The 27456-nt window shown below is 48.4% G+C and overlaps 1 protein-coding gene across 1 annotated transcript in view; it reads left to right on the top strand.

The window, feature by feature from the left end:
* Nucleotides 1–27456, top strand: part of VIPR1 (vasoactive intestinal peptide receptor 1) — a 117190-nt gene that overhangs the window by 68258 nt on the left and 21476 nt on the right. The window contains exons 5-7 of the mRNA XM_024211855.2: nt 1377–1509; nt 24527–24680; nt 26043–26103. Coding sequence (XP_024067623.1) covers nt 1377–1509; nt 24527–24680; nt 26043–26103 — 348 coding nt within the window. The remainder of the gene's footprint in view (nt 1–1376; nt 1510–24526; nt 24681–26042; nt 26104–27456) is intronic.

Here is a 27456-nt window from a genome sequence, read left to right as displayed (position 1 = left end):
GCTGTCCTCCAGCGTTTTCTGACCTCCTTTAAGCGCTGGATATAGAGCAGCCATACAATATTATGGTGATGGTGCAATATGCCGACCGTGGATGACTCGAGGCTGGGGCTGCTTTTGGAAGCCCGAGGGCCAGTATTGGTCTCTGATTTGCAGCTGTTTCCCTTAGGAAAATGGGCAGAGATCTTAGAGGCTTGTGATGTCCGCCATGCTTTTACGGAATGGAGAGAGTAGCGGAGAACCAAACAACCTGGAGATGGAAAAGACTTGCTAGATTCTCTAGTCCATCCCCTAAAGCCAATGCAGAAGGGTATCTAGTTCTAATGCTTTTCCCCAATCTTGTACCAAGCAACGGGGCTTCCACCATTTCCCTAGGGAGAGTATTCCACAAGCTAAGAGACTCCTTGTATGGAATGAGATATTTTAATGCTCCAGAGTAGTCTGTCCATTGACTCCAGTTGACCTTGCGCAGAACTAGAAGACAAGTATATGACAGAAGTGTATGGCAAGGTATGCCCTGCAGCCAGCCATCTGATCTTAAGAGATGTTCCTTAAGAGGGTTGTTTAAGGTTGGCTGATTAGGCCTGGTTCTTAGTTAAACTAAGACCTGTTTATGCAACTGTGGCAGCACAAAGGGACGTTAAAGCAAGCGGAAACAGCCCCCGGAGAGTACCGCCACTCACAATGCCTCCCTGACAAGCACAGAACTGGTACGGGGCTCTACACCACCTCTGCTCCCAGCCCCCTGCTTTGGGGGTGGATTGTGGATGCGGCCACACCGCACTGCGCTAGAGCCTACAAGGAGCTGTAAGAAGCAGAGCATAAATTAGAGCAGCCCCGAGGCTGATGTAACTTACACCTGGGCTGGACAGATACCTTCATGGCTCCAGTATACAGAGAACCACCTTTGCCCCACACTCACTTCATCCCTGTCCCCAGCGCAGGAACAGACTAACTGAGAATCAGACCCATTATGTTGTTTAGGGCTGTAAAACTTGACCATCTCCAGGATATTAGGCCTGTTGCTTTTAATTGCTGGGAAGTGTCACTTGAAAACCCCAGAGTTCCTTGATCCAGATAGATCTTCATAATCTGCTAAAGCCTATGGGATGGAATAAACCCAGTGATGCTCTTAATGTCAGTTCCCCTAACTTATATCTTTTAAAGTTAAAATATAATCCACGTCGCTGTATAAAGTATGCAAATATTTATGAATTTTGGCTAGAGCTGTCAACTTTTTGGCAAAACACTGAAATCAGAAAATATTCTGGATAAAGCAGAAGTTTTTCCCAACACAGTCCGGCCAGAAGAGTAATGTATTGAGATGAAGTCCTGATGTTTAAAAATGCTATTTCTCTTTCTCTCCCGCCCCACAACAGAAAACTGCACTGCACTCGAAATTACATCCACATGCATCTCTTCATGTCTTTCATCATGAGAGCCATTGCAGTCTTCATAAAGGACGTCATCCTCTTTGAGAGCGGCGAGTCTGACCACTGCTCTACGAGTTCAGTAAGTAGCAGCGACCAGTTGATGTTTGGTTCGGCTGGTTTGGTTCGGCTCCCTTAAGCGGGGAACAAAATAATGAACACAGAAAGGCAGGCAGGGAAATACTGGGGGAAGCTTTTAGTTGTTATCGCGCTGTATTGGAAAGGAAGCAAAAACCTGCCGGCTTCAGCCTAACGTTGAGGAAGAGGTCGCAGCAGAAATTCTTCACTCAGCAGATGTTACTTTTTAATTGTCAGTGCCTGGGTCTCTCCGCTGCGATGATGAAACAGGGGTGATAAATGATGAGAAGAGTTTGGAATTTTCTATACTTTGCAAAATCAGGCTACTGAAAAATAGTTTACTGGCCAACCTCCCCGGAGCAGAGGAAAGCACCTCCTATTCTCCGCCTGTGGCACTTAATAGTCTAGTCTTCTGTAGGTCTCATTTCCTTTGGTCTCATTTCCATTGTTGGGTTTAGCGTGTGGTTGCTGTGTGGTGTTGGTGACCTGTGATATAAATCTAGGGGTCCCTTCTGGCCTTAAACTCTCTGACTCTGTGACCATGAAAATGAACTCTTGTCCTGTTCCACCCCCCACTGCTTCCATTGTCCAACCTAGCTCCATGCCTTCTTTCACACAGTCCCCTTCATGCTTGGAACAGCCTCCCAATTAATATTTGCCGAGCAAGCTTCCTCCCAGACCACCCTGAGACCCATCTGTTCCATGACGCATTACGGATGTCATGACCACGCGGTGCTGTCTGTTTGTTCTCTGGGTTGTTACCCATTTCTGCCTCTGCACTCCAGGCTCTTCAGGGTTGGGGGTTTATTGTAAAGCACCGTGAATGATTAGAGTGATATATCAACAGTAATAAATAACTGGCCAGAGCCTTGTGTCACAAATAGCTGCCAAGGTTAATTGGAAAAGAAGCCAAGAAGTCAATGAGCCATGGAGCTTGAACGAACCTCTCACCCCTAGGAGGGTTCCCTCTAGGTCATGACTGAGGCCCGTTGGGGGAAAGCTTCCACCACAGCTACCCCTCCAATAACCGTTCTGTAGCTAACGGAAGGACGTTAGCCTGCTGAGCTCTTAGCTCGGCCCCTTTACAAATGTGAATGGACCAAGAGAGAAGACCATTCCACCTGCTAGTGCGACTTTTCACCGCAATTCACTGAATCCCATTCACTCTTACAGACTAGGGACCGAATGACTAGGAAGGAGTTCTGCAGAAAAGGACCTAGGGGTTTCAGCGGACGAGAAGCTGGATATGAGTCAACAGTGTGCCCTTGTTGCCAAGAAGGCTAATGGCATTTTGGGCTGTATAAGTAGGGGCATTGCCAGCAGATCGAGGGATGTGATCATTCCCCTCTATTCGACATTGGTAAGGCCTCATCTGGAGTACTGTGTCCAGTTTTGGTCCCCACACTACAAGAGGGATGTTGAAAGGTTGGAGGGAGTCCAGCGGAGGGCAACAAAAAGGATTAGGGGGCTGGAGCACATGACTTATGAGGAGAGGCTGAGGGAACTGGGATTGTTTAGTCTGCAGAAGAGAAGAATGAGGGGGGATTTGATAGCTGCTTTCAACTACCTGAAAGGGGGTTCCAAAGAGGATGGATCTAGACTGTTCTCAGTGGTACCAGATGACAGAACAAGGAGTAATGGTCTCAAGTTGCAGTAGGGGAGGTCTAGGTTGGATATTAGGAAAAACTATTTCACTAGGAGGGTGGTGAAGCACTGGAATGGGTTACCTAGGGAGGTGGTGGAATCTCCTTCCTTAGAGGTTTTTAAGGTCAGGCTTGACAAAGCCCTGGCTGGGATGATTCAGTTGGGAATTGGTCCTGCTTTGAGCAGGGGGTTGGACTAGATGACCCCCGTGAGGTTCCTTCCAACCCAGATATTCTGTGATTCTATGATTCTATGAATCCCTTGGCTGTTGCTGTTGGGTGGTTTATCCCCAGCAGTGTTTTTTCAGAGTAAATTCAATGCTCAGCACAACCAAGTGAATGGCTGGATGCTCCACCAATATTATAAAGACACGTGGCGCATAACTCTTCCTGCTGTACTGGACTGCCCCTTCCTGTTGCAAATTCTGCACCCATCCTGCCACCACTTCTTGTGCAACCCCCGGCAAGAAAGTTCACACACAAATACCCACCCCACTCGCACAGATAAAAACTTCTTTCCAAACGTTCCTATGACCACCTGAGCACTTGTGGAGAATCAGATCAAAAGGGGCACAAGTACTATTGGATGGACGGGGGGATTTGGATTTGGTGAATGTATTTTCCCACTGTTCACCCAGTTGTAAACTCTGATTCGTGGGGAAAAAAGTGGAAAAAAAACTATTTTTAATTCCTGTTTTAAAGTAAATTATATTGAAAATCGGCCCCTCCAAAGCCCTGTAGTCAGCAGACCCGACTCCCAGGCAACTCACTGTTCAGCACGTTACCTGAGTCGGAATTAGGCCCCAATCCTCAAAAGTAATTAGATGCCTAATTCCTGTTGATTTCAATGGCATTTAGGTGCCTAAATACCTTGAGGGCTCTGGGCCTTAGTCCTATGTCTCAAGATTAGGGTGACCAGATAGCAACTATGAAAAAACGGGATGGGGGTGGGGTTATAGGCGCCCATATAAGAAAAAGTCCCCAAAAACCGGACTGTCCCTTTAAAAACGGGACATCTGGTCACCCTACTCAAGTGTAGATCCTAGCTCTGAAGGTTCAATCCCCAGGGATTACTAAAGTGACACCCATGAAAACAAGAAATCTTTAGGGCCCACTAGCCCCGGCATAAACAAATCCAAATGCTGCAAGAAGCATGAATGACCCTTTAGGTGCGTATGTCATTTTTTAAAAGCCCCTTTGGTTTGCTGCAATGGGGTTGTGTTGGTTATTTAGCCAACAGTGGGAAACCTCACAATTACAGCATTAACCAAGTTGCAAAGCTTCTCATCTAGTCGAAGCAGAAAGTTAAGAAAACCAGCGGCGAGAGGCAAATGGCTTTCCATGTGTGTTGTCGCTAAGCTGCCGGGGCGCTGGTTTGTTGGTCTTTTCCCCGCGTGACAATCGCCGTTGCTAAGGTTAAAAGAATTTTGGAGGGCGGGGAAGAGAAAAGTATTCCCAGCTCGACGCACCCCAGTGCACTCATGACTTGGCAAACAAGGCTTGTTGTCATAAGTAAATGTAGCAGGCTAAATTGACCATGGCTTGCAGCGCTTGTGTAAAGGAGCGTAGACCCTTTGTCCTGCGTGAAGGAGATTCAATCATGAAAAGCTTTACAAATGTTTCTTCCTTGCCAGCCGGCCCAAGCAATTAAGCACGTCACTAAACAGAACGGTGATGAACTCTCCTGGCACGCATAGAAACAGGAGGCTTGACCTTTAGTAGCGGGCTTTACTGTCCAGGGATTCTCAGCTGGGTTTCCCAGAGGAAGAACTAGCACTGCGGACGGCTTGCTTTCTTCAGTGGCGTTGGGTTCAGTGAAGAAATCTAAAGATCTGATCTAGAAATTACTTGAGGGGAGGGGAATCCTATGGGCTGTGTTATACAGGAGGTCAGAACAGGTGACCACAGTGGTCCCTTCTGGCCCTGAAATCTATGAACAATGGCTGTGTATACCCACAACTTATTGCCTAAGCTACTCAAATTCTAGTTCCTTTAGAAGCTGCAAATAAACATGCATTTTTCTCCTAGGCCCTCATTTTTCAAGTTATTTAAGCATGCATGTAATTTTAAGCCTCTGAGTTGTCTCAGTGGTGACAGTCACATGTCTGAAGATGTGCATATGTAACACCAACAGACCCCAGTCGTCGGTGGGCAAGATTGAACCGGGGACCTCTAGAGCTTAGTGCATGACCCTCTACCGCATGAGCTAAAAACCAGCTGGCTGTTAGCTAAGGCTGTAGAGTAGACTCATTTGAGAGATCTCTCTCGCTCTCTCGCTCGTGTCTCGGTGCCACCAGATGGAACAAAACACCACACCCAGGGGGTGTGTGGGTTACACATATGCTCAAGCACCTTGCTGAATCGGACTCTAAGACCTGAAGGTGACCATTGTGATCATCTAGTCTGGCCTCCTGTATAACATGGGCCAGAGAACTTCCCTGAGTTAATTTCTCTTTGAACTAGAGTGTAAAACAGGGGTAGGCAACCTATGGCACGCGTGCCAAAGGTGGCACGCGAGCTGATTTTCAGTGGCACTCACACTGCCCGGGTCCTGGCCACCGGACCGGTAGGCTCTGCATTTTAATTTAATTTTAAATGAAGCTTCTTAAACATTTTAAAAACCTTATTTACTTTACATACAATAATAGTTGAGTTATATATTATAGACTTATAGAAAGAGACCTTCTAAAAATGTTAAAATGTATTGCTGGCACGCGAAACCTTAAATTAGAGTGAATAAATGAAGCCTCGGCACACCACTTCTGAAAGGTTGCCGACGAACATTCTGTTTCAGAAGAACATCCAATCTTTGTTTTAAAATTGCCAGGGTTAGAGAATTCACCACACTGCCACACTCCTTGGCAAATTGTTCCAGTGGTTAATTACCCTCACTGTTAAATACTTCCATTCTGAGTTTGCTGAGCTCAACTTCCAGCCATTGGAGCTTGTTATACCTCTGTCTGCTAGATTGAAGACCACTCTAGTATCAAATTTCTGTTCCTTAAGTTCTTATAGCCACCCCCCACATCAGCATTCAACCCTACACACTTTCTTTTTGTCTTTTTCTCTCTCTCTCTCTCTTTCTCGAAGCCACTGCGTAAAACCCAATCACCAGAGCCAATAACGTGGCAGACGAATTGAGCTGAAATTTTGGGTTGTTTTTTAAAAGAGCAGGACTTCGATCAGCTTTATTAATGTGGCAGCTAGATGCTATGGCAATTGGCAGGCTAGACATCCAAGTTAGATGGAGACAGAAAGGCAAATAGATATAGATAGAGGACTAGATCCCCAGCTAAAAGACAATGGAGCTATGCACATTTACATGCGGTCAAGGGTAGATAGTTTCTCTTCAACTTTTTGAGTTCCAGAAAGACTAGTTGGTTCACTCCAGCCAGCAATTCCTCTTTGCAAAGGAAGGCAACCTATACACAGCCCAACTGTGAAGAATGCACCCTCTGATCTTATATTTTAAGAACGTGAACAGGTATTTCTGTTAGTTTAAAAATATATATATGGAAATATACCTATCTCATAAAACTGGAAGAGACCCTGAAAGGTCATTGAGTCCAGCCTCCTGCCTTCACTAGCAGGACCAAGTATTGATTTTTGCCCCAGATCCCAAAGTGGCTCCCTGAAGGATTGAACTCACATCCCTGGATTTAGCAGGCCAATGCGCAAACCACTGAGCTATCCCTCCCTCCTTCAGTATGGTCTTACTCAAGAAACTATAAAGAAACCTGCCCTTTAATTTTTAGAACAGTTTAGTGTAGGGGATGGCTTGTGTTCGCTAAAGCAAAAGTTTCTGTAGCTCCCTGCAGAACAGGAGATTATAGACTGTGTGCAGAAGCTGAGTGCTAAATAAGGACACCTGACAAGATACAGGTGACTCACTTGATCAGCACCCTGAATACTTAATTACATCGAAACTAGAAAAGCAGGTCAAAATCCAAAAAGATTATGCATTGAAGTCAATAATAGTCAAACACCCATTGACTTAATGCAGGATCATCATCTAAGAGCCAGGTGTACAAAGGTGTTTAAGCACCTGAAGATGAAGATAGGGCCAGTGGGATTTTCAAAAGCACCCTAAGTGAGTTAGGTGCCTGACTCTCACTGAAAGCCCATGGGAGTTAGGTGCCTCACACACTTAGGTGCTTTACCTTTGTAAAGCTGGCCCAAACTGCTTACATTTAGCCTTTACCAGGGTCTTAAAAGGACAGTGGGAGATACACCTCTACCTCGATATAACGCTGTCCTCGGGAGCCAAAAAATCTTACCGCATTATAGGCGAAAACGCGTTATATCGAACTTGCTTTGATCCACCCGAGTGTGCAGCCCTTCCCCCCCTCCCCGGAGCACTGCTTTACCGCGTTATATCCAAATTCGTGTTATATTGGGTCGCCTTATATCGGGGTAGAGGTGTACCTTCGGTCCCAGAGTTAGATTTTGTTTAAAAAGAAAAACAATCTCAGAACTTTTCCTCAGTGTTTACTTGTCCTTTGCCCAGGCCGAACTGACTTGAATGACTGAGTTTGGACTCTGCCAGGGGGCTTGTCTATATGGACAGTTAGTGCGCGGCAATCTGGGATGTAAAGCTACAGCGCACTAGCCTGCCATGCGCTAAGTAGCCATATGGCCCACGCACTGTGGCCTACTCCACTTTGAAACAGGAATAGGTCAAAGCGCACCACAGTGGGAGTGTCTGTGCGTCAGGCTGTAGATTACCGCGCATTATCTGTCCATATAGACGAGTTCAGCGTTGAGTTAAAACTGAATAAGGACGTGAGGGTTGGGCCCTTTAGTATTCTAGTGGGCTCTTGTTTTCACGTGTTCTCTTGTCTTCTGAAATGGTCACTGGGTTTGAACACTTCACGTTCACATTCTCCCCACCCGTGAGTGAATTCGGAGCCAAATCTCTTTGGTCATTGTGAAGTCTGGGCGGATGCAGGGAAAAATACATGTTATCTTTTAAAAATTATCTGACCGTACTTTAAAACTAGCAAGAATCTAGCTCCGTGAAATCAAGGAGCTGCACTCTGGCCTCGTTTTACTCAACTGAGTAAGGAGGAGTGAGGCCCTCCCGTGCCCACTTGTTTGGCCAACCTGGATCTTGGGTCTGGTGTGGCGCACAGGCCCTGCTCTGGATACTTCCCCCTCCCCCCACCCCATTAGCAAGCGATTGAGAGGTGTAGAGATTTCCTGCTCACTGGCAAAGGGGGAAGAAAGCTAACTCCCGTCTCCCCAGCCCCGTAGAGCCATTTGTACTGGGCGGTTTCTCAGAGTATACTCCCCACCTCGCCTCACTCTACAGCCGTGCTCTCATTGGCCGGCCTGCCCTTGCTGCCCTGCCCTTCTCAGCAAATCGGATGGGGAGCAGCTGTGGCTGGGGAGTCCCCGTTGCCGTGAGCAGCATTAACATGCAGCAGAAATCCACTGCAAATACGGAGCAGCGATTTCCCCAAGATGATGCTGTGTTGAGCTGCCCCGATCCGCTCTGAACCCCCAAACCCTGTGCAATACCGAGCAAACTGCTCCCGTTGACTCCGGAAGGAGGGGGTTGCCCTGTCTTGCCTTCACTTCCCCCTTCCATGCTTAATGGACACATTTGGCTGTATCTGCGCTCGGTGGAGGGTGTCTGTGTGAGTGTGTTGAGCCTGATACAACACCCTGAATAGAACAGGTTCAGCGGAGGTGATCATTTCGCCCCTCAGCATGTCCCCCCTCCTTCAGGCTAGACCAAGAAAGTCCCAGCTGCCTTGCAGGGGTCTCTGGCATGGAATATCACACACAACAAATCCTGCACGCAATACATTTGATTTGATCAAGCAGGGTTTGTTAGATACAACAAAACCTGCATCTTGGCAGGGGGTTAGACTAGATGATCTTTGCGGTCCCGTCTAACCCTATGGTTCTAATAACACCACTGCTGATTTCCTGAGTAACAGTAATATACCCACTGGCACCGTCTGTGTTTGTCAGGAGAAGGAAAGAGAAGAGAGAGAGAGAGATCCCATAAATAACGTGAGAAGGACAAACCCAACAAAGTGAAGCGGAGGTGGAGAGGAGGACATGGTGTGGTTGCCAATTTCCTTTCAAATCTCACGCTAGCACTTTAAGGTTCACTTCACTAGAGTCACTGAGACGCTATAGACTGAGACCAAAGCCCTTAATTAACGGAGTCCCTAATGATCAAAAAATCGACCATTGTTTAAAAAAAAAAACAATTTTTGGTGCTGATTCCTGTTTCAGTGCCTGGGTTAAGCGGGGGGGAGGGGGGATGTTCTGAGTTATCACAGGTGACTTTTGTGGGTGAAGCACACGTGAGGCCACAAGCACCTACAAAAAAGAAGGGGCCGGATTGTCACCGCACTTGCTCCCCTGCGCAATTTGCCATGCCCGCTCTTGGGGTGAGAATGACCAGGGGCTATTCGGCATGAGCAAATGGACGGGGATGGATGAAGAAAGCAGAGAATGGAAGGAGCCCTAGCTTTGTCCTCTTCCCATTCACGGGCCTGAGTTGCCGGGCGGGTGCACAACGCAGGGAGCAAGCTGCTCTACCACAATGGGGGAAGCAACTTCCTCCTTCCCCGGCACAATGGGAGGAGCTGTGAGTCCGAGTTGCACTTTGCGCGGTTGTGTGTTCGTTGGACAGCGCGGCTCCCAACCATCCCTGACTCCAGACGCATTGTAAGGGTGCACTCTAACCCAGGGAGAATACCGAATTGTACAAGTCCTAACGGGTTCTGAACCTTTTGTTTTTTTCCTTTGCTGCTGCTTTGATCCAGCGAATGAGAGACAAACAGGAAACTAGATTGTGTGCAATTTGAGGCAGGGCTTGTCTTTGTAATAAGTGTTTGTACAGCACCTAGCACCATGGGGCCTGATCCTTGCTGGGCATTACTGTATTGTAAATAATTGATAAAAATAAAGGCAAGAGGGTGAGGGAGAGACCAAAGGAAAAGACACGGATTATGTAGGGACCCATCCTTAAGGTCCGGACCATCTTCCCCATTAGAACTTCACTCTTGTATTTTTCTGGCCATTTTACCAAAAGTTCTAATTCTACCAGCACCAGAAAGAGTTAATCAGTGTCACAACTTGGCTTTCTCTTGTGGAAATTAGTGTCAGGAACTTTGGAGGGTTTTCTAGTCCATTGATTATTTTAAAAGCTTTCACTTGACAAAAATATTGGGCGAGAAGCTCATTATAAATATATGTTTGATTTGTTCTAGTAACGAATGCAGGACGATTAGCCCCATTCATACAGTTTATTGAGGAGGCCGTTCTCTTTTTATTTCAGTTTCTAAACTCGTCTTTATGTTGGTCCAATCAACCGAAGGGCCTGATTGCTCTGGCCGCCATCTTGGGTACAGTCATGTGACTTGTAAGAGAAACCCAGGCCAGTATTCATAACAGCCCAAACATACAAGGCCTAATTCTCTTCTCCTCATGGTGTGACTCAGGAGAAACTAACTCCACTGAAGTCAATGGAATGAGTAACCCCAGCGTAAAGCTACTGTGTGAAGCGAACTGTGCCCAAGTAGGTGAGGACAAATAACCTCCTAGGACCAGATCCTTAGCTGACGCAAACTGGCATCGCCCCGCTGACTTTAATAGAGTCCTGCTGCTTTACACCAGTTGAGGATCTGACCCTGACACTGGCTTATGTATTGGATGCTCATGTAATACCAGAAGCCACACCTCGTGTGACCTGTGTATTCATAGAGATGGATTTTAAATGTCTTGACATTTAAATCCTTTCAGCTGATATGAGCAGGGTTAAATCAGAAAGAAAGGGCACTGTTACATGATGGGGCCTGGGGATCCATTTGGGTCAGTCTGCTGCCTAAAGCTTGATATGAATCACTGTGGGCCCCATCCTGTTACAAATGAAATCAGTGGCAAAACTCCCATTGACTTTAGCAGGACCAGGATTGAGCCTGGTAGAACATAAGAACATAAAAATAACCCTACTGGGTCAGACCAAAGGTCCATCTAGCCCAGTATCCTGTCTTCCAGGAGTGGCTAGTGCCAGGTGCCCGAGAGGGAATGAACAGAACAGGTAATCAAGTGATCTATTCCTTGTCACCCATTCCCAGCTTCTGGCAAACAGAGGCTAGGGACACCATTCCTGCCTATCCTGGCTAATGGTCATTGATGGACCTATCCCCCATGAATTTATCTAGTTCTTTTTTGAACTCTGTTATGGTCTTGGCCTTCGCAACATCCTCCAGCAAGGAGTTCCACAGGTTGACTGTGCACTGTGGTAGCCTCTTCCCAGCCTTCTCAGTCCCCACTGTGACACACAAGTGTAGCAGAGGGCAGGATTTGGTCTACTGAGTGTGTGTGTCTGTAGACATCCTGTATATCTCGTCTTCATGACAGCTGTAACAAACTTGTATCTCTGCATTAGAGATAGCCCTCAACGTGGGCCTCCGTCTGAACTCTGTGGCGCAAACCCATCTCGACTGCATCTCATCTATGGCGGAGTAGATTTGGAACTCCAGGGGGGAGCAAAAGCTGAAGGGTGAGCCACGTAGAACCATGTAGTAGAGCAACTCCCTGGTGCACCAAGACCTAAGGGGAACTCCTCAACCCACTGATTTTTTTCATGGTAGATGCCAAATTTCTTCTAGTAAAGACACTGAAGAATTTCAGCTCTTCGTCTCACTTAAACCGAGGTGCGTTACGTTTGGAAATGAGAGCTGCTCTAACATCCACCAGTTGCTAAGAGCCCCCAAGGGCAAATATGGTAGCTGAGCATAGCCAGAGCACAATAAACTCCACCCCGGCTCCTCCCCACTCCTGACACACCTCTTGTGCTGAAGGTTGGCCTAGGAGCTGGTTCTGTGCCAGAGGAGATGTTTACACTTCCTCTGTGGCTTATTCACAGAGAATGGACTGGAAGGAGAGGATCTGCCCGTAGGTGTTCTCAGAAAGGAACCAGGAAAAGTGGTAGAACATAATACAAGACTCATCTGCCCCCATCAACCCTCCCTCAGTACAGGCAGTGATGCCCTGGCTAATAAACCATATTCCCCCATAAGTACCTCGTTCAAAAGAAAAGCCATCCTATGGAATACAACCCTACCAAGGGCCAAGAACATAAGAACGGCCGTACCGGGTCAGACCAAAGGTCCATCTAGCCCAGTATCCTGTCTACCGACAGTGGCCAATGCCAGGTGCCCCAGAGGGAGTGGACCAACATGCAATGATCAAGTGATCTCTCTCCTGCCTTCCATCTCCATCCTCTGACAAACAGAGGCTAGGGACACCATTCCTTACCCATCCTGGCTAATAGCCATTAATGGACTTAACCACCATGAATTTATCCAATTCTCTTTTAAACGCTGTTATAGTCTTAGCCTTCACAACCTCCTCAGGTAAGGAGTTCCACAAGTTGACTGTGCACTGTGTGAAGAAGAACTTCCTTGTATTGGTTTTAAACCTGCTGCCTATTAATTTCATTTCGTGACCCCTAGTTCTTGTATTATGGGAATAAGTAAATAATTTTTCCTTATCCACTTTCTCCACATCACTCATGATTTTATATACCTCTATCATATCCCCGCTTAGTCTCCTCTTTTCCAAGCTGAAGAGTCCTAGCCTCTTTAATCTCTCCTTATATGGGACCCGTTCCAAACCCCTAATCATTTTAGTTGCCCTTTTCTGAACTTTTTCTAGTGCCAATATATCTTTTTTGAGATGAGGAGACCACATCTGTACGCAGTATTCAAGATGTGGGCGTATCATTGATTTATATAAGGACAATAATATATTCTCAGTCTTATTCTCTATTCCCTTTTTAATGATCCCTAACATCCTGTTTGCTTTTTTGACCGCCTCTGCACACTGCGTGGACATCTTCAGAGAACTATCCACGATGACTCCAAGATCTTTTTCCTGACTTGTTGTAGCTAAATTAGCCCCCATCATATTGTATGTATAGTTGGGGTTATTTTTCCCAATGTGCATTACTTTACATTTATCCACATTAAATTTCATTTGCCATTTTGTTGCCCAATCACTTAGCAGAGAGTATTGTCCTATTAGGAGAAAAACATCTGTATTTGGAGCCTAATTCTGATCTGACACCTGGGTGCAACTCCTACTGAAATCAGTGGAAGATGCATTGTGTAGCTGAATACAATATGGGGCCCTTGGGCGTTTAGATTATACAGTGATTGGTGCTTAATTAGTATATAGATTCATTAGACATGAGGCTGAAATAATGAGATTGGGGCTTCATCATACCATGAAATCCGATGAGCAGCACAGCTCTCCAGTTATTGCAGCCCTATTATTATTTAGTGCAATAATACCTAGAGGCCGCAATCATGGATCAGGACCCCATTGTGCTAGGCCACACACACCGTGAAAAGATACTCTCTGCCTCAAACAGCATATCATACAAACGTAAGATGAGAGTCAACAAGTGGATACAATAGGGAGGAGGCGGAGGAGAAAAGATAACAGCGAAACCATAAATGTTCCCCTGCTGCATTTGGACATGCCAAGAATTTGCAAGCCCAAGTGCACTGCAATATAATCCTTGAACTACAAAGACTAATAATTACATATGGTTACACTCCAGATCCACCACCCATTTCCTGCACTCCTAAGCATACATCAGCAGGGTTGGCTTGAAATGAACTAGAATCTCTTCAACTCTGCCCTCCCTGGGATGACGGTGGAGGTGTCTATTGTCTTCCCATTTGACAGCAATCTGTTAATTAAATCTGCCTTTTTAATCTTTTTTTCCTCGAGCCTCGCACTTGAATTGCTGATATCGTAGAAATCCATTCTTGGCTCGCTGATTGATCAGGTTCATTCAGAAGGCAGCAGCTTAAACAGTTGGGTCCAAAGGGATGGCGTGTCAGATGAAAGCGAAAGCAATCTGCAAAAAGCCATCGGGAAGGTGTGAATCACAAAGCCCCTTTCAAAGGCATCAGTTCATCTTCTGGGGAAGGTTTAGAGCCGAGGCTGGTGCTGCGGGAGCTCTTCATGTTCAGAGGAGAAGAGCATCATCTCTTCCCCGCTGGGACGCTGCCTTGTTCAATATCCGCAATTACAAAATGCCAAGTGCCTGCTGAATCAGCCTCTGGAATCAAAGAACCAGCTGAGCCAGAGCATTTCTCCCCGCACTTACCTGATTGCTCCTGGCAGCAGTTCACAAAATAGGTTGCATTGCAGGCGCGCCGAGAAATCGGCAAATAAGGCTCCAGCTGTTCTCCTGGCTGGAAAGCAAGTTAACTGTTTGCCTGCTCCTGGAGACCTCCATTAGAGTATCTCCAGGTGGCGCCTGCTTGCTGTATGCTAGGCAGAGCCAGGCAACAGGGACGCCGACAAGGAATCAAGACTAAGCATCAAAATAAAATGTAGGAAGCAAAAGCAACTTGAGCTAGGAGAAGAAGAGCAGCATCGACTATGGGCAAATGCAGCGCGAGTCTTTTTAATTTGTGGTTGGTGCCTAGATGCTATGGTGGTGGGTCCCTTTGAAATAGACAGAGTAGATTAGTCTGGACAGAACTTACTTGCTGGGATTCTACATGAGCCATCCTGCGTCCTGTTCAAGCCAGACTGCTGCCAGACCCAGCATTTCAGGTAGAACATGCTGTTATTCATGCCCTAGGCACTTCCAGCTTGAACCCACCTGCTCTACAGATGAATATAGCTTGGGTAGAACTCACCTGCTGTGCTGCTGAATGAGTCAGGTACATCCAGGTTGCAATTAACGACCAGGTGCTTCCAGGTGGAATGTGCCTGCTGGAAGGGAAAGGGCTTTCAGCATAGACTGAATGTGGCTCTATCCTTATGAATCTTAGTCCGTAAGTATTAAGTACTATTCATAAAGCACCCTCATTGGTCACAGAGAGATGAACATTGTCTGCAAGTAACAGAGCCCTCTAGACGTTAAAGGTTCCAGGCCATTTGCACTGATGTAAAGCGGGAGAAATTCTGATGACTCCAGGGTGAATGAGACTGGCACCTGGCCCATGATATGTAGTGATCTGAACATTTCTGTTCAGGGACAGAAGCCCAGACTAGCATGATTAGGAATCAGGAAACCCTAAATGCTAAGCTAGACTCCGGCACTGACTCCATCCGTGGCCTTTGAGAAGTCACCTAATGCCCACATTGTCAAAGTAGACTCAGCTTGTGTCTCAGTCATTGGGTGCTCTGCTCTGGACACAGCTATCATGGTAGTTGCATCCAGGCAAAAGGGTTTGAGTGACGCACACGGCAATCACGGCTGTTAGTTCTGGGGGGAAGGGTTTGGGTGATGCACACGGCGATCACGGCTGTTAGTTCTGGGGGAAAGGGTTTGGGTGATGCACACGGCGATCATGGCAGTTGCATCGAGGAGAAGGGTTTGAGTGACGCACACGTCGATCGCGACTGTTGGTGTGGGAGATGCACACAGCGATAACGGTAGGAGCTCTCATTGAAAACAATGGGAGGTAAGCCCCTAAATAATTTTTGTCACTTGCACCCTGAGGGCCTGGTTTTCAGACAAACTGAGCATCCACAGTTTCCGCTGACGTGGTTCGGAGCCAGGCGGGCTCAGCACCTCTGACGATCATGCTTCTAGTTAACTAAAGTCAGGTGCCTAAAAACTGGGGCACCAAAAATTAGAGGCCACTTTCGAAAATTTGTGCCTGCCCTTCTGTGCCTTGGTTCCCCCATTTGTAAAATGAGTAGAGTAACACGGTGACTGACCTCCCAGAAGTGTTATGCGGATGAGTTAGTTAATGTCTGGCATGCGCTCGGCATGTGAAACAGGCTGTATAGATGCTATTGGTTTAGGGCTATCACAAGTTTAGGACCCAGTCCTGCTCCTGTAGAAGTCATTGGCAAAGCTTATCCGGTGTGATCCTCACATCTGCTCCAGCTCCCGTATGCCATATAAAAGGACTGGAGCAGCTTAAACAGACCCTAAAGAATCTGGATCTGGTCTTGGGAGGATTCCCCAGGCACAAGTACAGTTGAAGGCAGCCATAAAGCTGTGGTCCAATGATCTCCTCCCAAGCCCTGGAGTAGGGGGTGCATTGGGGTAGGGTTGGGGGGGAGGGGTATGTCGGAATGGGGGCTCCAGAACACAGCGCTGCAGAGATTCTAGGCAGTGCTGTAGCCCTCAGGACAGCCCGAGGACACCACCATAACTTAAACAGGCCCCCAGGGCTGTCTGAATTTCACCAGGAGCCCCAGCGCAGCCAAGGGTTGGGAGGTCACAAAAGCAACTTAAAGCCACCTTAGGCCTCCTCCCAATGGGCTGCAAGCAGGAGCGGCGCCAGGGTTTTTGGCGCCCTAGGCGGGGGTCCTTCCGTGCTCCCGGTCGTCGGCGGCAGTTCTGCGGCGGGGGGGTCCTTCTGCGCTCCCGGTCTTCGGGGCACTTCGGCGGCGGGTCCTGGAGCGAGTGAAGGACCCGCCGCAGAATTGCCGCTGAAGACCCGGAGCGCGGAAGGACCCCCCGCCGCCGAATTGCCGCCCCCCCAAATCCTGGTGCCCTAGGCAACCGCCTAGGTCGCCTAAATGGAAGCGCCGGCCCTGGCTGCAAGTTCTGTGCAGCATCCCTGAGACGTGCAGGACAGAATATGACCCACTGTTGCTTCAAAGAGAGCAGAGTCTGACGCTTGCTTTTTATACAGGCTAAATGTGCAATACACCCCAATTTCAGCTATACCTTTTCCACCCTTAGGGGAATTTGAATAATGAATCTAGTGCCACTTCTTTTACACTGTACTTCTGAAAGGGAAACCGAGAGATGCACGGAGGTACAAGTGCACTCTTTGGCACTGCAGATTGGCTGTGCCATCAATAAACTTCGCACCTCCTGCTTTTAGAGCGTTCCCTCATTTACACCAGAGTAGAGGGGTGTTTCGCTGAGCCTCCATCAGAACATGGGGTCCTCAAACCAGCTCACGTCAAGTTGAGTTATTTCTGCTGATCTAGGGTAACTAGGGAAAGCTGCCAGTTATTTTATGACTCTGTGGGAATACCCAGAGTCATTAGTCACAGGGGATTATGATGCATGTGCTTTTAGTGTACCACAATAGTCAGTCAGTCTGCAAGTGACTAATGGCCTGCAGTGTGGTGGCTGCATGTCACTGCATAAGACATCCGACCCAAAGCCTCTCATTGTGGGAAAGAAACTTCTCTCGGGGAGAGTTCGGGAGCGGTTGGGCTAATCCACCTGACTTAGGAAAGAATAATAAGTGTTTCTACCTTCCGCCTACCAACCCAGCAGCCTTTCCTCCTCACTCCCAGCTTTACCCCTCCTCACGGCCCTTCACCTTGTCCCGGTCTAAAAATCTCCTCTGGTGGTTCATTCTCAATGTACCTTCACTGCCGTCTGACACACCGGGCATGAGTTCTACTCGGCTGACTTGGCACATTATTGCTTAAATACTCGGGGCCAAATGCAGATCGGGTGCAACTCCATTGATTTCAACAGAGATGCACCTGTTTACACCAGCTCTGAATTTGGCCTTGTTTGCTCCCTGTTTCTTAGATTCTGGGCCAGATCCTCCGTTGGTGTAATGTGTCTAGCACTCCACTGACCTCAACAGAGCTGTGATGAGTTACGGCAGCTGAGGCTCTGGCCTCTTGTTTTCTGAGGTGATGTTTGCATCCTGCCCTGCTAGCTATGAAAACCACTTCAAATACCGAGCCCCAGAGGATTGTGAAATGTCCCCTTTTCTTCCCGTGCAATTTAACGCAACTTCTACCTTTTCGATTCCCCTGTTCTCCTGGGGGCCCTTCTCCGTGCCTGCCTTTAAATCGGAATGCTCCCGAGGGCGGCTGTGTACCAGAGTGGTGTAGATGCTGCTCACAACGTTTGAACAGTGCCTTGGCTCTGACAGGCCTGATTCTGCCCGGCCGTGTGTTGTGATTGACACCCCCGCACAGGGACTGTAAAACGCCCGCTCGTCGGACGGACCGCCTTTTCCACTCACTTGCCCCAGGTGTGAGTGTCTACACAAGATGCAAGGCGGTGGGGAATCAAGCCCAAGGAGATGACCACGGCTGATGAAATCAACGCACCAAATGCAGTAACGCTGCTCAGAACAGTCCTCTGGTCAGGGCTGGTTAGCTCAATAAAAAACATGGATCAGTGTTAACCCTCATTGATATCACCTCTGCCACCTCACGCTAGGGTATGCTGGACATCTGCAGCTGAAGTCTAGGCAATGTTTACTTCCGTCTCCTGTCTTCCGTGAAGAAGTAGAAGTAGGTGTGGCTTATAGAATTATAATTTATGAGGATGTTTGCTTCATGAAGACCTCTAGAGATCTGACTATTGCAAGTGATTTCACAGGGAAGGTGCTCAGATACCGTGGTGATGGGCATCAGTATAAAATCCTAAAATGGATAGATTACTTAATGATCTAATACTGGCGAAATACCATTCAGCATTCCCATACCGCTTGATAAAACTAGCTGAGCCTTACAATGGATAGGGAAGTTTTAGTATCAAGATGAGGAAACTGTGTTCCTTCTTTTTCATGCCCTGGGGCGCCTTCGTGTTTAGCAATGAAACAGGCTATTCAGCCACAGCCGCTCTCCCAAACATCACTGTTGCAGTTCGGAAAACTTCCCAGGGGGCAGAATCCTAGGCTGGTTGGTGTGGGGGTTGAGAAGGACTACTCCGATTGCCAATCCCAATCCTCTGCTTCCAGCGGGGAAGCACCCAACATTAACTGCCATCAGCATATCTAGCCTCACCAAAAACACGTCTGGGGGATGTGCTGTAATTACCTCACAATAGAGTTTGTTCCACTGTTTCAATGTTCCTGAGCATCAGACATTTTCTGGTAGCCCGGTAACATAGCTCCTTTCCCAGCATTAGTCATTTACTCCTTGTCATGCCTTTGGTGCAGCATGAAATGTTCATTCGTTTCCCTCCTTGCTACCCTCCTCACCCTTCAGCTAGCACTATCTATCCTACCTAGAGCATCCCTTCTTTAAACAGTCCTTCCTTAAACAGCTGCTGTCTCAAGAGGTATAAATTGAAGGCCCGATCCTGTTCGCCCTGAAGTCAATGGGGGGGAAAATGTTTCCTTGAAATGTTTCTGAGCAGCCCAAGTCGTTTCTCCGGACACCGAGGCAAAAACCTCGTCTTTTGAAATGTGCCATGGGATCTTTATGAACACAAGACAGGACCTAGATTTTATGTGTCATCCGACAGGATCTCCAGCAGTGCAGTATCCCTCAGCACCAGGACAGTAACGTCTCGGAGGGAAAGGTGCTACCTATTGAATCCCCGGTGGCAGAGCCAACTCCCAAGCATCACTTCTTTCCTTCCTCTTGCTACCCAACACAGAATCCCCATTGCACTTCCTGTTGTTGGTTGCTGCCATGTGTCAGTTGCAAAGAATCTCAGAGTTGCTTTCTTCTAACACTGAACAAGGAACTTCATTGGACTAAGGAAAACCAGATCATCCCTAAAGAGTACCACCACCCCCCCTTTCTCACTATGTCTGGCCAACAACTTCCCCTTCCCAATTCATTTCCTGGCATGGTTTTAAAGAAACGGCCCACGCATCCTCAGAATCGCTGCTCAAAACTCAGGCAGCAAGACAGAGACAGCCCGCTCCTCTTCAGCTGGGGCTGCTCAAGTTATAGGGAGAGCTCCCTCCTCTCCAGTGTTCAGAGCATCCCCTCCTGGCTACTGTTGGCCACGGTCAGGATAGTGGGCTAGATGGACCTTTGGTCTGACCCAGTAGGGCCATTCGTATGTTCCTGTTCTGCTCTCCTTTAACCAGTGTGTAACCCACTGGTGAATGTGGCACGTGCTTCCCTCTGTGCCCAGCCCACGGAGGCTGTGAGGCTCTTACAGCCCCATCCACAGAGCCTGGCTTCTCAGCTCAAGCTGTGCAGACTCTTCCGTTCCATTTCAGGTAGGTTCTTATGCCTCCCAGAGCGCCTTGCGGCAACTCCTGCCGTCAGCCGGGCCCCAGTTCAACCCTCGCCAAAATCACAGCAGCCACGATTCCACCGAATAAACCAGAGAGCTCAAACCTAGTGCTGTTAGCAAACTCAACCAAAACCCCACCAGGACCAAATCGTTTTCACAGCAATGCCCTTGGCCGCCGGAGCTAGGTCAATAAAATGTGTTTCCGGTTCTTTCCATCTCAAGGGTGCCTGGCGATTTTTATTCCCCTTCCGGTCCTAGAGCCAGAGGGGGGGTAATCGCCTAGGACAGTGGGTTACAGAGTCTGCTCTTATTATGCTTCCTTGGAGGAAGTGCACCCTCTGGGGAGACAAGCTTTCCCAGTGATGGGCGCATGAGTCCTCCGGCGCCGTGTATTCACGTCAGGCAGACAGTGGCAGCTCTGTGATCTATCACGCACTCGCATTCTGTAAACAAGTCAAGAGGCGCTTCTTCCTGCTATCTGAGCAGTGCGGCATAGCCCTGAACGCGGGAGCGGGGGCTGCAGCGCATCAGAGCCTGGAGTCCGAAAGAAATATCAAAGAGCTCCTGAACGAGCAGGAGCTCTCAGGGCTGGGCCAGGTCCCGAGGGAGTCCATCCCAGCAGGAACTGGAGTAGCTGAGTACCAACAGGGCGGAGGGAGACTAGCCAGGTCCCCCCACCCCTTCCTCGCACCCAGACTAGACAGACCCCATCCCCCACTCCCAGCAGGGACCTCAGGCTTCAAGCTGGCCCAGCCACATGGCCTGGAGAGGAAGAGTCCCTGGGGTGGGGACAAACGCAGAGGTGAAAGTAAGCCGGTACGCCCCGGTACAGTGTACCGGCAAGAGCCGGTGCACCGTACCGGGGTGGCCCGGCTTCCCCAGGCGGCAATTTAAAGGGCCCGGGGCTCCGGGGGAGAGCCGTGCTGCCGGAGCCCTGGAGTAGCAGCAGGGCTCCGGGGGTTATTTAAAGGGCCGGGGCTCCCGCTGCCTCTACTGCCCTGGGCCCTTTAAATAGCCGCCGGAGCCCCACCACCACTACCCCAGGGCTCCGGCGGCTATTTAAAGGGGCGGGGCAGTAAAAGCAGGGGAGTCCTGGGCCCTTTAAATAGCCCCCAGAACCCTGGAGTAGCGGCGGGGCTCCGGGGGCTATTTAAAGAGCCCGGGGCTCCCACTGCCTCTACGGCACCAGCCCTTTACACCGCTGCCGGAGCCCCCGGCTGCCGCTGCTACCCCAGGGCTCCAGCAGCGGGGCTCCAGGGGCTATTTAAAGGGCCGGGGCCGTAGCAGCGGCCGAGCCCTGGGCCCTTTAAACTGCTGCCGGAGCCCCCAGCTGCCGCTGCTACCCCGGCGGAGGAGGGGAGGGCACTTACCGGTACAGGGCGGGCCGGGGCTGGCTCTGACCCCCCCCATTCCCACCCCTTCCGCCTGAGGCCCCAACCCAGCCCCGTACCGGTAAGTCCCTATTTCTACTTTCACCCCTGGACAGATGTAACCCTTAAGAGCAGGGAGATCCCCAAGCAGGCAGGCTGTTTATTGCAGGACTAACATAACTTTCGCAGAGCAGCAAAACCCAGAAGAGCAGTGATTGAGCATCCCCCCCCCCTCCCCTGGGGCCCCTTGAAAGCATTCCAGTTCCTGGTTCCATGCAGCACCTGGCGTGTGCTGTTTAGATACTCGGAACAGAAAAGCTCAGGAAGATGGCAGGGCTTAAAAGCAATCCCTGCAGAGAGGATGCGCCAAGGTTAACACAGACAGAGCAGATTGGGTTTTGGTGCCATCTGATAAAGCCTGACAGCATCAGAATAGCTCCCCATGCTTCCTGGAACCCAGCGGATCCCGGCCATGTGCCAGCTGCTTTATTCCCTCCGGTAATCCCCACTGGCTACTCAACTGAGCGAGGCAAACAGGGTTCGGCCCTTCCGTTCCGCCGCGCTGGATGTGAAGCAAGCAAGCTGCCTTGGTGCCAACCCGCCAGGTGTGCTACAAGATTGCGGAGAAGCGAACAGATGTCGGGAGCCTCCACGGTGCTTTCTCTGCCGCGCCAGGTTCCTTGTCACATCAGCTCTTCGTCACCTTCCCTTCCGTTGGAGTTAGCTGCATTGCCAGTTGGCTGCTTCCCCCCCTCCATACCCCCCCCCCCCCCCCGAGACTCTGCTGGCACCATCTGCATCCCAGGAGGGCGCCGATGTGCCAATCAATTGTTCTTAGCATGAGATTTAAAGAAGAAAATGAAAGAACAAAGGGCCAGATCCCCATAGCTGGTGTCGAGCTCCATTGATGTCAGGGAAAGGAAGATTTACACCCACTGAGGATCTGGCCCTAGGTACTTGTAGCTTGCCAAGGGACAATTGTCTACAAGCATCTGAAGAGTGTCAATACCCAGGTTCAGAGTCTGCACCTCTTACTCCTGAGGAGTAGAACTGCACGCTGTGAGTAGCCCCATTGACGCTAGTGGATGTATTTCTAAAGCATGTCAAGGGTGCCTAGAGCATATCGATAGATCCCCATTTTAGCATTGCTACAAATCTAATCAATCAATAAATGGTGTGTTACTGTAAAATGCAGGTTGGAGGGGGACAAGTTCCTTGCTATAGGAAGCCAGGAGCTGCCTACCAGTGCCGCCCAGTGGTCAGTGAAGTCTGATATACTTTTTCCAACCATGGCCAGTACCAGATGCTTCATGGCAAGAGCTCTGTAATAACCTGCCTATCTGGGCAGTTTTGCCTAACCCTGGGCAGTTAGCGGTTGACATATACTCTGAGCCAAGTGTGCATATCGCTTACTTATCTTATCTTATCTTATCTTATCTTATCTTCTGTAACTGATCTCATTGTCCAGATAAACAGCCAGTCTCTTTGCTTCAATAACATCTTGTGGCAGTGAGTTCCACCGGGTAATTTTGATGTGTGTAAGAAAAAAAAAAAGTCCCTTCAGTTTCAAATCTGCTGCCTTTCAATTTCATTGACTGTTCCCTTGTTCTGGCATTATGACCGAGGGTGTTCCTGTCCACCCTCTTATCCTGCTTTATACCATTCTTTATTTCATATATATCTATCACAGCCCCTGCTATTCATCTCTTTTCCAAACCAAACAGTCACAATCTTTTTAAGATCTCATATTTGGAAGACTTTCCATTCCCCCAGCTTTTTTTGTCACTCATCTCTGAAACCCCTATTTCCGCTACATCTTTTAGGTGCTGGGAGGACCAGAACTGGACACAGGGTTGAAGGCTGATTTAGACAGGGCTAGCTTGTAGACTGTCAGTATTGTAGTAAGTAAAGGCCCTGATAAAGGCCCAGTATGAGGCCTAAGGCCTGAACTAAAGAAATGGTCAAGACTTTGCTAACATAAAGCAAAGTTAAGCGGTGAGTCAAAGGCAGGCCCTGCTCACAGAAGCTGGCAGGAAAAGGGCTGATGTTGCATAGATATATATTCACCTAGCAAAGTTAAAGTATAAACATGGTACCGAGACATACCATACGGGAACATTCCACAGATAACATGGAACAGGCCGACCCATCCCAATGACAGGGGCAAAAGGGTAAAATGATGGATAAAGTTGTTTTGATCGAACCAACATGTACAAGGTGAGAGGCGGCACCTTACTACGTAGAGGGGTTGCACCTTGCTGCGTAGAGGGGCTGCACCTCAATACGTCAGGAGTGATGTGTAACTTGTTTGTACCTGTGTATAAGAATGTATCCCTGGGGCGGTGTCTTGGTCCAGCCGAGGGGGCAGTGGAAAGTCCCACCACTGACTGAGCTGAGTCCATTGCCGAGCGGCACTTTCTCGTAGTATGCCCTGGATTAGGCTAAGAAACCTACAGGGAACTGCAATTGTGTCAGGGTCGCAATAAACCTGGCCGAGGTGCCTTCGTACCTTACTAGACTCTGTGGTTATTGGGGGTTCTCGTCGGGTTTGCTGTGTCAGCTATAAGCAGAGCTGGGACCGCACACAGAGGGAACACACACACGCAGCCGAGTGATATCAACACAGGAGAAAGCAGAGCACCACACCGGTAGCATCTGACAACAAGTATGATGTAGCCTGGGGGGGGGGGGGGTAGTAATTTGCTGCCGGTCTATCCCAGCAGAAAATCACTACCTTCCCCGTACTGGCTTGGGATTGTGTGTTGGGAGCAGGCAAAGGCCCATGTCTCACCCATTTGCACCATGGTGGGGAAGAGCAAGTACAAGCACCCGTCTACCCCTGCATGCCCAAATCCACTAGACAGGCCAGACAGGCATAAACGGAGCACAGCTGTCTTGGTCTCCCTTATGATGCAGCAAGGCAGTGCAGTTCCAGGAACAATCTAGCCCATAATGAATAGAGACGCTACTGATTCCAGATATTGGGCTAGGTAGAAAACCAGCATTACCAGCAAATCTGTTTGTTTCCTCTGAATCTCTTACCATTAAAACACCTCCTCGGTTCACCTCTGTTATTTTCTTCTCTTCCAGGTGGGCTGCAAGGCCGCAATGGTTTTCTTTCAGTACTGCATCATGGCCAACTTCTTCTGGCTGCTGGTGGAAGGCTTGTACCTACACACCCTTCTGGTCGTCTCTTTCTTCTCAGAGAGGAAGTACTTCTGGTGGTATATCCTGATTGGTTGGGGTACGCACTAGAGCCTTGAACGGGAATGGTAGGAAAATGAACTCGAGGTGACCTGGAGCTGTCTCAAGCAGGGACTTAACCCCTTAGCATGTGGGATCAGACAGGACAGAGAGGTGATATGTGTGCATTACCTTTCTGCCAGGTGGTGTTAGTGGTGGTAGGATCAGATTCAGATGGGGGTGTCTGAGGGTTCTGTTTAAAATAAACAAAATGGTTGGCTTGAGCGCCTCCCCTCCCCTCCCTGAAAGCTTATTCTGTCCCATATTTCAGGCACTTAAGATTTAAAGCAGCTGGAGGTGTTTCTTCCTCACTCCGATGCACACAGGAGACCTGGGAAATCTGAAACCACAAGTAGCCCCTATTTGAGAAAGCAAATAAACCATCTATTTATACGGTGAAATGAAATGAGCATAATCCAGACATAAGAACATAAGAACGGCCATACTGGGTCAGACCAGAGGTCCATCTAGCCCAGTAGCCTGTCTTCCGATGGGGCCAATGCCAGGTGCCCCAGAGGGAATGAACAGAACAGGGAATCATCAAGTGATCCATCCCCTGTTGCCCATTCCCAGCTTCTGGCAAACAGAGGCTACGGACACTATCCCTGCCCATCCTGGCTAATAGCCCTTGATGGGCCTATCCTCCATGAACTTATCTAGTTCTTTTCTGAACCCTGTTATAGTCTTGGCCTTCACAACATCCTCTGGAAGGAGTTCCACAGGTTGACTGTGCGTTGTGTATAAAAATACTTCCTTGTTTGTTTTTAAACCTGCTGCCTATTAATTTCCTTTGGTGACCCCTTAGTTCTTGTGTGATGAGAAGGAGTAAATAACACTTCCTTATTTACTTTCTCCACACCAGTCATGATTCCATAGACCTCTGTCATATCCGCCCTCAGTCATCTCTTTTCCAAGCTGAAAAATCCCAGTCTTATTAATCGCTGCTCATACGGAAGCCGTTCCGTACCCCTCATCATTTTTGTTGCCATTTTTCGAACCTTTTCCAATTACAATATATATTTTTAAGATGGAGCAACCACATCTGCACGCAGTATTCAAGATGTGGGCGTACCATGGATTTATATAGAGGCAATATGATATTTTCTGTCTTATTATCTATCCCTTTTAGACAGACAGAGTATGAACCAACCCCGTAGTCTCGGTTCATACCTGCCCAGCTTGGCGAGGGCCCAGAACTCTGGTTTGTAAAACAATCCTCACCCACCCACAACATTGTCACAATTGGAGTCAACGTCTCAGTAGTGAATGAGATTGAGAGGTCAGGTGGGAATAGGCCTGGAAGGGCCTTGACAGTGAAAACAAGTAGCAACTGTGACACTAATCCCTCTTCCTCTTCTGTTAGGTGCACCATCGGTTTTCATCACAGCCTGGACTCTCATCAAGGTTCACTATGAGAACATCGGGTAAGTCTCTGAAGTCATCTTAATTTCTTCGAATTTAAGACACCTTAAAGGAAAACGTATCAACGGCTAACTCAAAACTCTGCTCAGCAAGAACGAACTGTAAAAAGTCTTTGAAAATCAAACTTTTCCTTTAGAATTGGCCTTTCTGAGAGGTGATACTGACTTAACCAGCATAAAAAGAACTGTCTTCACAAGTTAAAATGGCGAACATTCGCTTTTAAATCTAATGAGCGAACGGATGGGCTTGTTTTTCAAGCACAAGGCCAGGAGCCCCAAGATCTCAGTTCTAATCCTGGTTCTGCCACATTGAATTTACTCCCTCTGTGATTCCCTTCCCCCATCTGTGCACAGAGGTAATAATATTAACCTGATTCACAAGGGATTTGTGAGGCCATGGCTAATTCATTAATGCTTCTAAAGGTCTTTGGCATGCTTGGATGGCAGCTGCTTTGGAAATGGAAAGTATTATTAAACATATTGGCCAAATTCATCCGTGGTGTAACACTGCTAATGCTAACTAAATTGAGATCAGTGGAGTTACCCCAGGAATGCATTTGGCCCATTGAGTGCCCATTTGACCCATTGTAAAACTCCCATAGGAGCCAATGGGAGTTGCACTTGCATATCTGAGTGTACAGTTTGGCTCTATAGGTTAATGTTTATTGTCGATTATTTTAATCCGAGATTAAAGCAGTTGGGAACTGCCTTCTAGTCTCCTAAATGGGCCCTTCCACCCATGTCACAAGTAATGGTGGCCACCGAGAAGTGACAATGTCATTATCATTGTTGCTGTGCTAATTTAGGGCTCATGTCTCACCTCCCCTTTCACTTGCAAATTACTGGACAAAGCCGACATCAGTTGAGTACTCTTCTCGTTTCCATCTGGTGACCCTGCTGGAGCACAGGATCTCTGATAACAGCACCGCTCTGTTCAGGTGTTGGGCTTTTTGTGGCCCCACAGAAAGTTACACTTCGGTCAAAACCTGCCAAAGATGCCACTTTGGGGACGGATCCTGTGAGGGTGCAAAGCGCCCTTGCTGTCCATTTCAATGGGAGGGGGACGTCTTGCTGGACTGAGTGCTATGTTTGTGAGTGCCACAGTAACTGAATAAGCACCCCATGCCTCTCCCGCCATAGTCTCCAGTGACCTTTTCCCAGCCAAACCCTTTGAGTCTGTACTCCACCCCCATCCTCCTGGACAAATGTTTATGTTCTTCTTTAAATCTGGATCAGATAAATTGTAGCTAACAAGATGGGGCAACTTTTACAAGTAACAAATGACACGTGAATAATTATGACCTGTCCTGCAATCTGTACTCATGTAGAGTAACGCTTAGACAAGCCGTCCTCCTG

Source organism: Terrapene carolina, unplaced genomic scaffold (assembly GCF_002925995.2).
Source record: "Terrapene carolina triunguis isolate 2854851 unplaced genomic scaffold, T_m_triunguis-2.0 Scaffold111, whole genome shotgun sequence".
NCBI lineage: Eukaryota > Metazoa > Chordata > Testudines > Emydidae > Terrapene > Terrapene triunguis.
Note: the sequence above shows the minus strand (reverse complement) of the source record. Positions and strands in the feature narration are given on the sequence as shown.